The 13,405-nt window shown below is 47.3% G+C and overlaps 1 protein-coding gene across 2 annotated transcripts in view; it reads left to right on the top strand.

The window, feature by feature from the left end:
- The first annotated feature begins 410 nt into the window (after nt 1–410).
- LOC121166365 (POU domain, class 2, transcription factor 1) overlaps nt 411–13,405 on the top strand; it is a 141,995-nt gene continuing 129,000 nt past the window's right edge. The window contains exon 1 of one of the 2 annotated variants that reach the window (XM_040995514.1): nt 411–472. In XM_040995514.1, coding sequence (XP_040851448.1) covers nt 412–472 — 61 coding nt within the window. In that variant the 5' untranslated portion in view covers nt 411. The remainder of the gene's footprint in view (nt 473–13,405) is intronic. The other variant, XM_040995513.1, reaches the window with a different exon arrangement.

The following is a 13,405-nucleotide window of genomic DNA, read 5'->3' as shown; positions in this document are numbered from 1 at the left end:
CCTACAAAGGCGCTCGACTCTGCACACTTCAAAGTTGACGCCTCAGGTGGGTGCCCAGCCGAGGGGGCGCATGCGCCGTCCGCGCTTCGGGCGCGTTTAGCGCGCCGCGCATGTGCAGAGCCCGGATTTGGGGGCGGTGGGGAGGAAAACGTAAGGAAGGGGTGACTGGCAGGTTGAGGGCGCTTTAGCCTCGGAGGGCCGCGGGGCGCGTGCGCAGCGTGGCGCGCGGGGCGGAGCTCCTCCACGGAGGGGCCGGCGGCGAGCAGCGCCCCCTGGCGCGCCGCCCGGGGATCGCCGCGCGCGCGCGGGAGGGGGCGGAGAGGAGGGAGGAGGCGAGCGGGGCGGGAGGGGGAGGGGAGCGGGAGCGAGGGAGGGTTTATCGACCGGGCGATTTTGGTTAAAATATTCAAAATGGCGGACGGAGGAGCAGCGAGTCAAGATGAGAGTTCAGCCGCGGCGGCAGCAGCAGCAGGTAATCATTACAGCATTTTACATATTCATATTCATACTCAACCCCGGCTCCCGCTGCACCCCCCCCACCGCGACTTAGCATAATTTATTAGTACTCAGGATTATTATAATTAACGGCGGGGAGATGGGGGGCCGGGGAGCACGGAGCCCCCGCCGGGCGCCGAGCGGAGGGGGAAAGAGGCTGGCCGCGGCCAGGCGGACCGGGGGCAGACCAGGGGCAGAAAAGGGGCAGAGGGGGCTGCGGTCCAGCGCCCTCCTCCTGCCCCCCCAGGCCCACCGCGCCGCCCGGCCCCGCCGGCCCGCCTGCCCGCCCCGGCCTCCGCTTCGCCTCCCCCCTGCCGCCGAACCCCGACCCTTGCGGGCCGGCGGGGCCGAGCGGGAGGACAATAAAGGCATTTTACATATTCATAGCTGCCGGGCCGGCGGGGCGCGGCGGGGCGCGGGGTGGGGGGGCGTGGAGCGGGAGGGGGGAGGCTGGAGGTGGCGGCGAGCACAATGCCGGGGAAGGCGGCGGGCCGGAGCGGACCCCGGCGGCCGGACGGTCGCACGCGTCTTGGCCCTGGGGAGCGGGCCCGGGCCGGGGGGCGGGGGGCTTGCAGCCTGGGGGGGAGGGTGGGTGGGTGTTGGTGGTGGCCCCGAAAGAGAGAGAGAGGGAGAGAGACGGGCGGGCTTGCTCCCGGGCAGTGCGCTCCGCCCGCCGCCGCCGCCGCCGCCGCTCGGGGTCCGAGGGGGGCTGAGCCCGGGGTCACGGCCCCGGCGCCTCGGCCGCGCCCCGCTCCTTCCCCGCCGTGGCGGCCTGACCCGAGCCGGGCCTGCGTCTAGGTGGGTAGGGGTAGGCGCTCCTGGGCTGCTGCTGCCGCTGCTGCTGCCGCCGCTGCCGCCGCTGCTGCGAGGGCCCTCGGGGCGCCGGGGGTGGGAGCCCGCGTGCGCGCGCGCGCGCAACCCCGCGGAGCCCCCTTGGTGTGGGTTGCAAAAGGGGGACCCCCCTCACGTCGGCCAGGCGGGTGGGGAAGTTCCCCTCAGAGGGCATCTCCTCTCGGGCCGCCCGAGCGTCCCTTCTTCCTCTGCCCACCCGCCGTGGGCCGTGGCGTGGCGGGCGAGTCGGGTCGGAGGTCCCTGACGTGCTTCCGTCGGGGGGTCCTGGCCGCCCTCAGCCGGGGTCCCTGGCCCCCCGAGGGCCTGTCGCCCGCGCACACAGGCCTCCCGCGCCCTGGCTGTGCTGTCCGGGGACCGACCGTGTGTGGGCTCCGTCCTCCCTCGTCCGTGGGCTCCCCTCCCTGGCTCCGTGGCTGCCGCTTTCTTGCGGGGTGCTGTGTGTTTTCTCCACTCTTGCTTCGCTGCTGAACCTCTCCTCTCATTTGAATAATGTCTAATTCGGGGAGGTTTATATTATTGAAATGGCCGCCTGGCTTTCCCCGCCTCTCATGTTTAGTAATTCAGACCTTTAATAACAGCCACTCACAGCCCTACGCCGTGTTTATATTTTACATTCGCCCCATGTGCTTTTGTGGTTCGATATGATTCTTTTTTTTTTTCTCTCCCCTCGGCAATCCACAGGGCTCTGAGATCAAACCCAGGCTGTGCTGGGAAGAGAAGGGGGGAGCTAGGCCTTGGCTGCCGCAGCGGTTGGATAGGCCTCATGTTCTCTGCCGCCTGATTTATTTACTAATAACCGAATTGACTCCCCCACCAACTGTGCCCCCCCCCAACACCCCACCTCCTCGGCCACAGCTGCCCTCCTGGGGCTGTAGCGAGGTTTCAGCTCTCCTTGCTAAGCAGCAACTTTGTACTAGTTTGTGTTCTCTTAAGAAAAGGACTTTCTTGCAGCTGGCAGTCACACTGGGCCGCGGGGGGAACCTGCCCTGTGAAGACGGGCGGGTTAACTTTGTTTTGGAGGTAGTTGGCCCCACTCCCCCTATTTGCTCCACCCTTCTCCCCCGAGTTAAACACTTTTCAGCTTTTGTAATGGACTGCAGTGTGAAACTGAAGGTCCCCTGCTCCCGCGCCTCGGGAGTGGTGTAATAACTAAGTAGTTCAGAAATTCCAATTAACACCACTTTCATAATTTCGCAGTGCAGTGCTCCGTTTCCAACCTCTGCATTCTAATTTAAAAATGGGACCGACATAATTTAGAGCTATCGCTGTCACAGACTTGCTTGTTTTAATTATAGCACTACTGAACACTGACATGGGGTTTTATTTCCTTGGAGCGTTTGTGTCATGGCTAAATAAGTGAAAATAGAAAAAGAAATAGGAGTATTGTGTCTACCCTGATCTGGGCTCTTCTGCGGCGGCGGTTCCCTCACCTTCCCCTTGGCTTTCACGTGTCTGAATTGATTTGATGTTTTATCTCGACTTGAACAGTTGCTGGTAAGACGCAGATTAATGGTTGCTGTGTAGAGGAAGTAACCGTTTTGAATTTGTCTGTACCCTGGTGCAGTTTTCTTTAGCGTTTTTTATTTTGTCTCTGTGGTGGCCCGGAAGTGTGTGTATGTGCACGTGAACACATTTCACTTGGTTGTCTGCTGCTGAGGGAAGGGCTCCTGCATGAGGTAACTGTGCAGCTGGGAACCCTGTGAGATTAGCACACAGCACCTGGTTGTGGACTGCTAGCAACATACATACAGTGTCTTTTAGTTTTCAATTTAATTTGTAACAAAAATTTTAGATTCGATGGGCCAACAGCATACTAATTTCAAATAATCCTTACCATTTTTGTTTCACCCCCAAGTAGACAGGCTGTAAAAGGCAGCAGAAAAAAAAACCTCCTCTGGCTGTTCTGAGACCCGCCCAGAGACCTGCAGCAGGAGGGTCGGTGAACAAGCAGCAGTCATATGCCTTCATGCTGTAAATAGCCTATGTTTTGCACCTGATTCCCAAGATGTGGTCAAACTGATGATGTCATGGGATGGAGGACAAGGTGCAGTTAATTTGATTTATTGTCCTGAGGTGAAGTGGAGCAGTGAAGCCTTCTCATAGGGAAACCATTTATCTCGGGATGATTTCCTTTATAGCTGCAATTTAACCACGACGGAGGCTTAGGTATTATATTCAACATGATAAAGCACGCATTGCTTTAGAAGTAAAATTTTAGGTATCCTGGTTTTGCTGTTCTCAGTTTTTATAATACAGAAAAGGATACTGGTAACTGGCTTTAAATCTTGTTTGGCTTCCCATGCTGTTATAAAAGCTCATTTCCTCAAATTCTCAATTGGAAACTCTGGATTTTGAGTAAGTATAGAAGCTATCCATGTATGTGGGTGTTTTACAGCATATTGTGAGTCCGTAGACTCCCACAGACGGAACACAGCCCAGTCTAATGGAGTGCCCAGTTGGCCCAATCTAATGGAGTGCCCAGTTGGCCCAGTCTAATGGAGCGCCCAGTTGGCCCAGTCTAATGGAGTGCCCAGTTTGCCGTGGGCCTGTTCCAGTGATTGAAGTTGAGTTAAAGAGCACGAGGGCTATATATTCTTCTAGGTTGAAATGTAATATTTAAAATAAGGTGGGATACTTACCAAAAATCACGTGCTTTGAGAACAGTTTTCAACATACTAATTCACATTCTTGTGTTTGTCCTGAATTGGTCTGGACAAGCTTGTAGAGTTCGTGTAATGGCTTAAACTTGTTCCACTGCAAGGTAGTGTGATTCTACTTAGAATTTTTGACACTGTAGTTTCTTGTTAAGAATGTTTCATCACACTTTTAACTATCATGTGGGGATTAAATGTCTGGGGAATTTGATGGAAGTGTGCTGTGCTTCTTCCTGACCTTGATTTATGAGCCTTGCCTGATAAAAGTATTAGAGGTTACTTTTGACCATCTTAAGCGTGTAACCTGTCTCTCTTTTTTGCACCTGTTAGACAGCTTCCTTCTAAAAAAAAATTATGGTCATCTCTTTCTTTACTCTGAAAATCCATGTGATAGCTGACCAAATGTTTGTGATTTGTAAAGGTCTGTTCTGCTTCTAAGCCGTTACTGTAATATAAATATTTAGCCTCTTCCCACAAATTAATGCCTTTTTCTTTTTAAGATTTATTTATTTTTATTGGAAGGGCAGATATACAGAGAGGAGGAGAGATAGAGAGGAAGATCTTCCATCCTGTGGTTCACTCCCCAAGTGGCCTCAACAGCTGGAGCTGAGCCAATGCAAAGCCAGGAACCAGGAGCTTCTTCTGGGTCTCCCACATGGGCGCAGGGTCCCAAGGCTTTGGGCCACCTCCACTGCTTTCCCAGGTCACAAACAGGGAGCTGGATGGGAAGTGGGGCTGTGGGAATTAGAACCAACACCCGTATGGGATCCCAGGCGTGCAAGACGAGGATTTTAACGGCTACCCTATTGCGCATGCCCCCAAATTAATTTGTAGTTCCTTATATATTGTCATTGTCAGAATCCCAGTAGGAAAAAAAAACAATGGCTGTTATTCAGGTTTAAATGGTGTTGTGTCCTGCTATATTTTAGATTTACTGTTCTTTGCATCAGTAGATAGTATAAAACAGAAGAAATACCATGTTTCATTGCTGCCCAGGATGAAGTAATTGTTAATCTGTCATTCATCTGGCCAGTGGCTTTTGGAATAACTTTAGGGCTCAGAGTGTTAAATGCTCTTAGCAAGCTACCAAAGATGTTGGAAGTGCCCTGAACATCTTAGGAGGTGGCTCTAAGCACAGGTCTTTGGAAACTTGAATGTCATCATTCATGAATGTTTTTCAGCAAAAATTAAATACATGGAGTGTTTCTGGAGTCTGTTGCCTTTTGAATTTTCCTTGTGCTTTTGAATGGGTCGCTCACTTATGATCCTCCGTGTCCTTTGTACTTACGAGACTGACAGTGTTTAATGGCAATTGTCATACTATTAGGAATCATTTTTATTTTGATTTTTGATATTGAAATCCACAGCCCCAATCTTTGCATATTAACCTTCTTTCAGACACCATTAAGAATGATGATGTATGATTATTATTATTAATTGGCTTTCATGCATCAATATTGGTTCAGTTACACAGTTTGGGTGATTAACAAAGGCTTGCTATGAAGTCGGATTTTAAGCGGGGATGTGTTTTCCCTTAGTGCAAGTAAGTACATTTAGAAGTGATAAATTATTGTTTAAAGAGCATAACTGGTTTCAGACAAAACATGCCCTTTTTGGTCAGTTGTGTCCTTGATTTCTGGTGGCTTCTCAGGCCGTTAATGCCTGCAGAGACGTGCCATGTAGCATGTTTTCAAGCACATCTAATATTAGGTATTGGGGTAAAAGTTGGGGGTTTGATTAGTGAGACATTACATTATTTAAATTTCTGCGTCTTCTTAGTGAATTCTTTCCATTTTTTCTAGGAAACCTTTGGGCCAAAATTTTTTCTTTATGTTACTTAAATAGATTAACACGTAAGGTTCACAGCAGATAGCAGTTTTCTTACACATATTTTGTGAGTTTTTTCTATATTGTTACTGTTTTTCAAATGGTTTTGTTTCCAGAATGAGCGCTTATAGACTCAGCAGTGATAGTAGTAGCAACAGAGATAGCTCGAGTCAGAGCCATTGCCTGCCTTACTGCTCCATTTATACTATATTTAGAATTTAGACTAGGAGACTTGTCTCCTAAGTTTCAGAACCTCTGATTTGAAGCAGCGTTGTATACACAGCATGTGGATTTGTAGGGCCCTGTGCGTTTTTGCCATAGAATGTTAATCTATTAAGCACTGCTAGTATATCATTGCTTAGTGACTGATTGAGTTCCTTTGTTTTATTACTTAAAATTTTCTTCCTTTTTTAAAAAAAGTTTCCTTATTAGAAAGGCAGAGTGACAGACAGGGAGAGAGAGCGATCTTCTACCCAGTGGTTCATTCTGCAGATGGCAGCTGGAGTTGAGCCGGGTCCAGGGACGACCCAGGGGCCTGCCCCCACTCAGGATCTCCTTCGGTGGTGGCGGGAACCCAAGCTCTTGGGGTGTCCTTTGCTGTCTCCCAGATACCTGAGCAGGAAGCTGGGTCAGAAGATGAGGCAGGGATTGGTCCTAGGCACTGCCTTGTGGGGACAGGCATTCTAAACGGTGCCTTCCCCGCTGCACCACAGCTCTTGCCCCCTTTCTGCACCAATTCAGTAAATATTCCGGCTTTGAGTGTTACCTGAATTTGGTGACAGGACTGATACTTGAGCAAAAGAAGAATCAGCAAACATGTAGAATTGTCAGATTCTTTCTCTTTTTCAAGATTTATTTATTTGAAAGGCAGATTTGCAGACAAAGATCAATTTTTCTATCCACTGATTTCACTGCCCAGATGGCCACAGTGACCAGGGCTGGGCCAGAACAAAGCCAGGAGTCCAGAGCTTCGTTCCAGTCTCCTGTATGGCGACAGGGGACCTGGGCGTCTTCCACTGCTTTCACAGGCATAGTAATGGGTAGCAGCATGTTTATATGGTGTTGTAGTCAGCAGCTTTACATGCTATGCCACAACAACAGCCTCTTACAAAAAACTGTTTAGGATACTGGACATTTATCCATAGAGGATTAAAAGGAATAAAAAAAGGTGAAAATCACAAAATTAAGGCTAGTGTCTGTGTGATATTCAAAGTCATAGCAAGTGCAACTTAATTTGTCTCATAATTTAGGTCATAAATCTATATGTAACTTTATTGGTTTTTATGTGGGACTCGTATAAATAGTACATGACATTAAATTAGTAAAATAATAATAAAAATTATGTTTTTTTCTATCTAGTGGACGTTCTCTTTGAGAAGATAGAAATGACTGGAAAGTGAGCATTATGTCAAGTTAAAGGATTCATTTGTGCTTAGTATGGAGTTGTACAGATTAGTTTAAGTGAATATGCTTTTATAGAGAAGAGACTTCGCTATTCTCTTGTTTTAGTACACTTTAATGAATTATTTTAAAACTTTTATTTATTTTCATTGGAAAGTCTGATATACAGATAGGAGGAGAGACAGAGGAAGATCTTCCTTCCACTGACTCACTCCCCAAGTGGCTACAGTGGCCGGAACTGAACTAATTTGAAGCCAGGAGCCAGGAGCTTCTTCTGGGTCTCCCACGTGGATGCAGGGTCTCAAAGCCTTGAGCCATCCTCTACTGCTTTCCCAGGCCACAGGCAGGGAGCTGGATGGGAGGTGGAGCTGCTGAGAAACAAATCAGCACCGGTATGGGATCCCGATGCGTTGGAGGTGAGGACTTGGCCACTAGACTACCGTGCCAGGTTCTACTTTTTAATTATTTTTAAAAAGATTTATTCATGGGCCTGGCACGATGGCACAGTGGTTAAGGTCCTCGCCTTGCACGCCCGGGATCCCATATGGGCGCCAGTTCTAATCCCGGCAGCCCCGCTTCCCTTCCAGCTCCCTTCCTGTGGCCCGGGAAAGCAGTGGGGGTTGGCCCAAAGCCTTGGGACCCTGCACCCGCGTGGGAGACCCGGAAGAGGCTCCTGGCTTTGGATCGGCATACCATCGGCTGTTGTGCTCACTTGGGGAGTGAATCATCGGACACAAGAGCTTCCTCTCTGTCTCTCTGTATATCCGCCTTTCCAATAAAAAATAAAATAAATCTTAAAAAAAGATTTATTCATTTGAAAGTAGAGAAAAAGAGAGAGAGAGAGATGAAGATCTTCTATCTACTGCTTCACTACCCATGTGGCTGCAGTGGCCAAGGCTGAGCCATACTGAAGTCAGGAGCTTCATGCAAGTTTCCCGTGTGGGTGCCAGGGCCCAAAGTACTTGGACTACCTGCAACTTTTCTTAGACCAGTAGCAGGGTGCTAAATTGAAAGCAGAGCAGCCCACATATGAACCAGTACCCTTAGGGGATGCCAGTGTGGGAGCTGTACACAGCACCAGCCACAGTACACTTTAATGGTCTGTTCAGGAATTTTTTTCTTTTTGGTTTGTCTTTGCTGATTCATCCCATGACAATTAAGAATATAACTAACCTTTGGCTGGATGTTAGGTTATAAAAAGTGTCTGCTCTGTACTGGATCCAGTGCCATTCATCTTTGGGAGGATGGGAGTAAAAGGGCTGTGGAAGAGCCGGTATGTTTACTTAGCAGGGAAAATTTTAAGACAATGTAGATAATTGTATTAAACTATGTAACAGATAAGGAAGATCAGAGATCAGGGTGTGTCCAAGGATCAGGGGATGCCTCCCAGAGATGTGTAACTGGGAGGTAATTTAGATACAATCTGTCCTACAGCTTTCACTTGTGCCGGAGAGGAAGGTTCAGTGACAGAGCTGTTAAGTAACAGATGAGAATGCAAAAGCTTGGGACTTTCTAGTGTCCTACGTGCACACCTGTTTGCCTCTGCCTCTGTCACATTGCTGCTGCTGATCAGAGAAAGCTTTCTGTAAAAGTTGAGGTCTCTAAGTTGAGCCTGACTGAGCACAAAGAATTTAGAGGCCATTTAGAATTTAGAAGGCCATTGCCGGGAGAGGTGCTGAGTGTGTGCTGTGTGAGTACAGAATGAGGAAGTGCTTTTTCAAGTGTAGGGAAGCTGTTGGAAGTTTCTGAACCAAGGGCTGAAGTGATGAAAGTGATGTTTTGAGATTAACCTTCTAGGGGATGCCAGCTGGTTTGAAATGGCAAGGGAGAGACTGAATCCAATGAGACTAGTATGTCAAAATTGGGGCTTTGGTGTGCTGCGTGCTAAAATAGCTGGCAGAGTTACAAACGTAAAAACAATTACCTGACCTAAAGAGGCTTTCAGTCTAATAGTGATATAGAGAAATAGAAGCTCTGGAATGAAGATGTGAACGATATTGTCCAGTTGTGATGTGGAATCAGGACCTTTCTTTGATCTCCACAGAAGGAACTGCCACTATTTCCATCAGTGAGTGTGTGTTTATTTTTGTGGGTCCTGAATTATTTGATTGATTTGGTTTACCTTTCAAATCCAACAACAGTTCAAACAAGTTAATAACTTTATTAAAAGGAAGCAATTATGGGTATATAGGCAGCTGTAACATGCCTTTCTCTTAGCCTCATTTCCAGTTTTTATCCTGGTTTCATATCTGTACACTCACTATGAATATCTTTAATGGCTTCTATTTCCCTACAATCCCCCTTTTAAGATTTATTTATTTTTATTTGTAAGGCAGATTTTACAGAAGGAGAGAGATATAGCTTCCTTTTATTTGCTGGTTCACTCCTAAAATGGCCATGCTGAGTCAGTCTGAAGCCAGGAGCCAGGAGCTGCTTCTGGGTCTTCCAGTGGGTGCAGGGACCCAAGGGTTTGAGCTATCCTCTACTGCTTTTCCAGTCCATAAGCAGAGTGCTGGATTGGATGTGGAGCAGCCAGGACTAGAACTGGTGCCTGTATGGGATTCTGGCACTGTAGTTAGAAGATTAGCTTGCTAAACTGCCACGGTATCCCAATTTTCATTTTTAAACTGTTTATTTCTCGTTTTATGTGAGCTAGTTCTGAAGCAAGGCAGGTGTAAATAAAATAACTGCAAGTATGACATAATGATGTGCGTCTTTTTATGGTATCTTAAAATTTATAGCAGTACTCTCATTTTCATTACCTCATTCCTTTTGGGTGAGTATTATTATACCCATTTTATGGTTGAGTAAAATAAAGCTCTGAGTGAGTTCCTCAGGTCATGTGTTTCACATAAGCATTAAGTGTGAATAACAGCAGTACTTCACATGCCTTGGGCAGTGGTAGAAGGCAGGTTGTGCTGTGCGTTGGTGTCAGAGCTTGAGTTGCCTTTGCCAGGCAGTGAGGAATTTTTTTGTTTGTTGTTTGTGCTGGACATGCCATGAACAGAGCCCTTGTTGTAGATGTTAGCTGCTAATGAGAGGCAAAGAGGGATATCAAGAATTTGAGCTTAGGTCAGTCAGAGCAGAGTACCTAGAGAGGGGCTCATTTGGGGAGTAAGGCAGTGAGTTCAGTTACAGATGTGTTTTGACACATTTTGTTAGATCTCAGATTATAAGTTCCTTGTGGAGGTTGAGAATTGTCTAGTGAATTAAATGTGTGATATATGAAAGCTAGGGCTGAGATTGATGCTCGTGCCATTGTGTGTGGACTCCGTGTTGCGTCTGAACATTGTAAATTCTAGACATCTCATTTTGGCCCCGACACTGACTTCCGTGGCTGTTTCCTTCAACAATAAGATGGTGATAATACCGGCGTTAGAGGGATGCTGTGGGGAGTAGCAAATTGATAGCAGAAGCATTTTCAGAGTACTGTAATAGTTTCTCTTCCATGAGCACAAGAGTAAAATCAGCAATTTTATTACTCAGGCTGCTGTGGAGAAGGAACAGCGTTAGCGGCTGATTGATTCTGTGGAGCCCTTTGCTGTGGTTATGTGTTTCTGTGTAGCCAGCAATGGAGGGTGCCCTGTTAGTACTCTTCCTAGGAAAACTGTGAATGCTGGAGAAACTGCATTGAAACAGTTGAAGGCATTCTGTTGTCTAGCCCCCACCCTTGCATGTGTGTTCTGTACTGCACTGCTTCCTTAAATAAAATGACTCAACAGCTCAACCCAGGAAATTCCCTGATGGACCTACCACAGGTAACATTTCTTTGATCATGTCTTAAAGGTGTCTCCCTTAAACTTGAAGTATTGAGGATTTTTAAAAAAAGATTTATTTATTTTTGTTGGAAAGGCTGATACACAGAGAGGAGAGACAGGGAGAAAGATCTTCCCTCTGTCCGATGATTCACTCCCCAAGTGGCTGCAACGGCTGGAGCTGGTTTGTGTTTCAGCTGCCCCACTTCCTATACAGCTCCCCACCAGGAGCCTGGAGCGTCTTCCAGGTCTCCCAGGTGGGTAAAGGGTCCCAAGGCTTTGTGCTGGCCAAGACTACCTTCCCATGCCACAAGAAGGGAGCTGAATGGGAAGCGGGGCTGCTTAGAGCTAACTTTGGGACAGAGCTGCTGCTAGGGACATAGTAGGCATTCAGCAAGAGCAGTGCTCAATTGATTGAGTTAGCACTTTCCCATCTGCTGTGATCAGAGTCACCTATGACCTTTTCAGCTTGTGAAGGCCCTCGGGTCACCTGAGTTCCTAGTGTGTACAGTTCAGATAATCTGCTTTAAAGGGGCTCAGCAAGGTCCTGGTATAGTGGCTCAGTGGCTAAATCCTCGCCTTGCACACCCAGGATGCCATATGGGTGCTGGCTTGTGTTCCAGCTGTTCCACTTCCTATCCATCTCCCCGCTTGTGTCCTCAGAAAGCAGTAGAGGCTGATCCAGCCTTGGGACCCTGGGCCCATGTGGGAGACCCAGAAGAAGCTCCTGGCTCCATTGGGGCTATTTGGGGAGTGAACCAATGGATGCAAGATGTTTTTTCTCTGTATCTCCTCCTCTCTGTATATCTGCCTTCCCAATAATTTTTTTTTGAAGGCTGTACAGGTAATTTGGTAGCGTTGAGTCATTACTTGTTAGACCTAAAGATTATTTGTTGCTTAGAATTCCATGAAGAGTAATCTTCAGTTAATGCTCCAGAAAGGCAGACTGAGGATTTTAGTCCTTAGTTTGTTTCTGGCACTGTCTAGCTTTTTGATCTAACAAATTATCTTACTGTTCTAATCTATGGGATTATCTTTGATAAAATTGTGGGTTGGGCTAGATAATTAGCCTGTGTGTGTAAGCTGTGGAATCTTCAAAGACATTTTTTGTATGAAGATAAGTAAATACAGATACTTTGAGCAGATTGGCTTTCATTGGACTATGGACTACTTTTTTTTTTCTCCTTAAAAATCTGTTTGTTTTACTTGAAAGCCAGAGTTATACATAGAGGGTGAATGATCCTTCATCTGTTGGTCTGTTTCCTAAAAGGACTGCAATGGCCAGAGCTGAGCTAATTTAAGTCGGGGACTTCTTCCATGTCCCCCAGGTGGGTGCAATGGCCCAAAGACCAGGATCATCCCCTGCTGCTTTCCCAGGCCATTAGCATGGAACTGATTTGGAAGTGGAGCAGCCAGGACTCGAACTGGCATCTGTATGGGATGCTGGTTCCACAGGTGGAGGACCAGCCCACTATGCCAGTGCACTTGCACCTGTTTGACGTGTGAAGGATGGAGAACATAGCGAGCTTGATCATGTGGGGTGTTTAGTACTAAAAAGTGGGGTTTAGATGTTAAACTTGAAGCACTCTAGTAGTAGATAGAACATAAAAAGGTAGCAAAGCCAACAAGAATTATATTACTCAGTGTGAATATGAACTGTATTGTAATTCAAGAAATACCACATTTACAGGGCTTCTAATCCTTGTCATGCGCCAGCACTGAAGGTTGAATAGTGGATAAGATGCTATCTGCCCTCGCAGAGCTTATTGTCTCAGGATAGCCCTAGGTTAGTATTATCCACAGCTCAGTGAGTGAAATATGGAAGGCAAAGAGTGGACAGAAGAGTTTGGGAAGGACTCTGAGGAGATGATGTTACACTGGACATGGCAGCTCCATCAGTCCAAGGCTCATTGTGGGTTGGTGGGGTTGAAAGTGGAGCAAAGGGAAGTGAAGCAGCTAGGAGCTGGACCAGTGTCCTGTGGGTCAGTGTTGCAGGTAACTGCCACACTGCTGGTGCCTGTCTGACAGTGTTTAATAGTATCAGCTCCAGATCCTCCACTTTCCCCCATCCCAGCTCCCGCGGCTGTTGTTTTGTCTTTTCACTACTTTCTAGGTTGATAGGTGAAAAATTCTCACTGTTCCAATTTTCAAAAAAAATTTTTTTACTGTAGTAACTTGTATAGCTTATTAAACATTTTTGGCATATATTTTTAAAAATAAAACTTGTTGGTTTTTTTTTTTTTAGATTTATTTATTTTTTATTACAGAGTTAGACATACAGAGAGGAGGAGAGACAGAGGAACATCTTCCGTCTCATGGTTCACTCTCCAAGTGGCCACAACGGCTGGAGCTGAGCCAATCCGAAGCCAGGAGTTAGGAAGCTCTTCCACCAGGTCTCCCACATGGGTGCAGGGTCCCAAG

The sequence above is a fragment of the Ochotona curzoniae genome, unplaced genomic scaffold (assembly GCF_017591425.1).
Source record: "Ochotona curzoniae isolate NIBS_2020 unplaced genomic scaffold, NIBS_Ocur_1.0 patch137, whole genome shotgun sequence".
In the NCBI taxonomy this organism is placed as follows: Eukaryota; Metazoa; Chordata; class Mammalia; order Lagomorpha; family Ochotonidae; genus Ochotona; species Ochotona curzoniae.
This window is presented reverse-complemented; position numbering and strand designations above follow the sequence as displayed.